This window comes from Terrapene carolina, unplaced genomic scaffold (assembly GCF_002925995.2).
Source record: "Terrapene carolina triunguis isolate 2854851 unplaced genomic scaffold, T_m_triunguis-2.0 Scaffold27701, whole genome shotgun sequence".
NCBI classification, from domain to species: domain Eukaryota; kingdom Metazoa; phylum Chordata; order Testudines; family Emydidae; genus Terrapene; species Terrapene triunguis.
In genome coordinates, this window is record NW_020692052.1 from 379 (window position 1) to 2,749 (window position 2,371).

Genomic DNA, 2,371 nt, shown 5'->3' on the forward strand with positions numbered 1-2,371 from the left:
ATCTATCTATCTATCTATCTATCTATCTATCTATCTATCTATCTATCTATCTATCTATTATGAGATACCATGCAAACCCCTGAGAGGGATCTAAATACCTATGTGGTCTCAACAGGACCGAGCAATGGAAGAAAACCTAACTGCAGTGACAGACTTTATCTTCCTGGGCTTCTCAGACCTCCAGCATCTGCAGCCCCTTCTTTTTGTCCTCGTCTTACTCATCTACCTCTTCACACTGATAGGAAATGGCCTTATCATCACTGTCACAGTTGCTGACCTGGCCCTCAACACCCCTATGTATTTCTTCCTCAGGAACTTGTCAGTATTGGAGATCTGCTACACTTCCGTGGTCATCCCTAAGACCTTGACCAACCTCCTTTCAGAGAGGCAGGCTATCTCTTTCCTAGGCTGTGCAGTCCAGATGTACTTCTACCTTTTCTTTGGCAGCACAGAGTGTGGCCTGCTGACTGTTATGTCCTATGACCGGTACGTTGCCATATGCAACCCAATGCGTTACTCACTCATCATGAGCAGAAAGGTCACCCTAAGCTTGACAGCTGTGGTGTGGATCGTGGGCAAGCTGGTGGCATGTGAGCAAACGGCAGCCATATTCACGTTACCCTTCCACGGGCCGAATCAAATCAACCACTTCTTCTGCGACGTCCTCCCAGTGCTTAGGCTGGTGAGCACGGACACATCACTCATCAATGCCATTCTTTCTTTCCTCACTATGGTGTTCACAATAGTCCCCTTAATCTTAATCATCATCTCCTATGCAAGCATCATCTGGACCATTCTGAAGATGCACTCAGGTGAGGGGAGACGCAAAGCTTTCTCCACTTGCTCCTCACACCTAATCACAGTCATCTTATTCTACTGCAGCGGCTTTATCACCTACATGAGGCCCAGTTCCAATGTGTCTGTGGACACCGATCGAGCCCTCGCCCTGTTGTACACGGTCATTATTCCAACATTCAACCCAATCATATACAGCCTGAGGAACAAAGAAGTCAAGGAGGCTCTGAAGAAATTCTTGACCAGGAGTAACATTTCTTTGTTCTCATAAATACAGTTGTTTCTTCTGATCATTGAACCCCATTAAAGTATCTCAACTTGGGAGGTGTCTCAAAGTGGGAAAATGTCTGTATTATTGCTTAACAATATGATGTATAATTTCATTTCTCTTTTTAATACTATATTGCCATCTAACTGGGGGATAGCTCAGTGGTCTGAGCATTGGCCTGCTAAACCCAGGGTTCTGAGTTCAATCTTTGAGTGGTCCTTAAGGGATCTGGGGTAAAAATCTGTCTGGGGATTGGTCCTCCTTTGAGCATGGACTAGATGACCTTTTGCGGTCCCTTCCAACCCTGTGATTCTATGACTGTGTAATGTTAAAGCAAAGGAGGTTGTAAAGTGTGCTGTTAAGGAACCCATGAAGGGTGAACCCATGAAGGGTAAAACAATGACTCAGATATTTCAGCCTCTGAGGTACCCACTTCAGAGGGTTAAGACAACAATGGGCTGGGTCATCAACTGGGGGAAGAACTGACCTGGCTGGTACCATCCATAAGAGGATGTTTTACTCTTCCTAAGGCTAGGGATGAGATCAAAAGACCCTGAAGGGTTAAAAAAAGAAGTGGTCGGCTCTGCTGGAACCTGACAAAAAGACATAGAGCCATCAGGGTGAAGAAAGACAGACGGACAGAGTGAGAGGCAGGAACTGCAGTGGTCAAGCTGTAACTTGGTGCCCAGAGAGAACAGGAGACACCAAGGGTGGGTCATGTCTACCAGGGGGCTGGAGGGGAATGCCAAACGTAAGGATGACAATGGGTCCTATAGGTCTTTTTGTTATTTTAAAAATCTGCTTCTCTAAGCACTGTGCATGTTTTGGATAAATACTTCTGCTTCTGTGTCACTGCAAATTATTCCTGACCACAGGGTCCCAAAGGGGAACTTCAGCAGAGTCCAAGCACATCTGGACCTGAGAGGTAATGGGGTTGGCACCCATGAAGGGGGAAACTGGTGACCCCGTTGGAGTGTGGCTGGATTTCTGGATCCCACCCCAGAGAGAAGTAGAGGCATGAGCTGACCACATGGGACTGGAGAAGGGTCTCGGAAAGGGGCAGCTTACTCAGGAGGCATCCAGAAGGGCAGGTCACATTTAAAGTCTGGCCTGTATTTTATTACATCCATGTTTTAGGAAAGATGTGGACAAATTGGAGAGAGTCTGGAGGAGAGCAACAAAAATGATCAAAGGGTTAGAAAACCTTACAGGAAGAAAAGTTAAAGAAACTGGGCACGTTTAGTCTTAAAAAAAGAAGACTGAGGGGTGAACCTGACAACAGTCTTCAAGTATGTATAAAGAGGATGG

The 2,371-nt window shown here is 46.0% G+C and overlaps 1 protein-coding gene across 1 annotated transcript; it reads left to right on the plus strand.

The window, feature by feature from the left end:
• Window positions 1-124: 124 nt before the first annotated feature.
• LOC112119959 (olfactory receptor 10A7-like) lies at window positions 125-1,043 on the plus strand (the record flags this gene model as incomplete). Its single annotated transcript, XM_024218855.3, has 1 exon — window positions 125-1,043. A coding segment is annotated over exon 1 (919 nt), but the record flags the coding sequence as incomplete, so codon positions are not given.
• Between the last annotated feature and the right edge of the window lie 1,328 nt (window positions 1,044-2,371).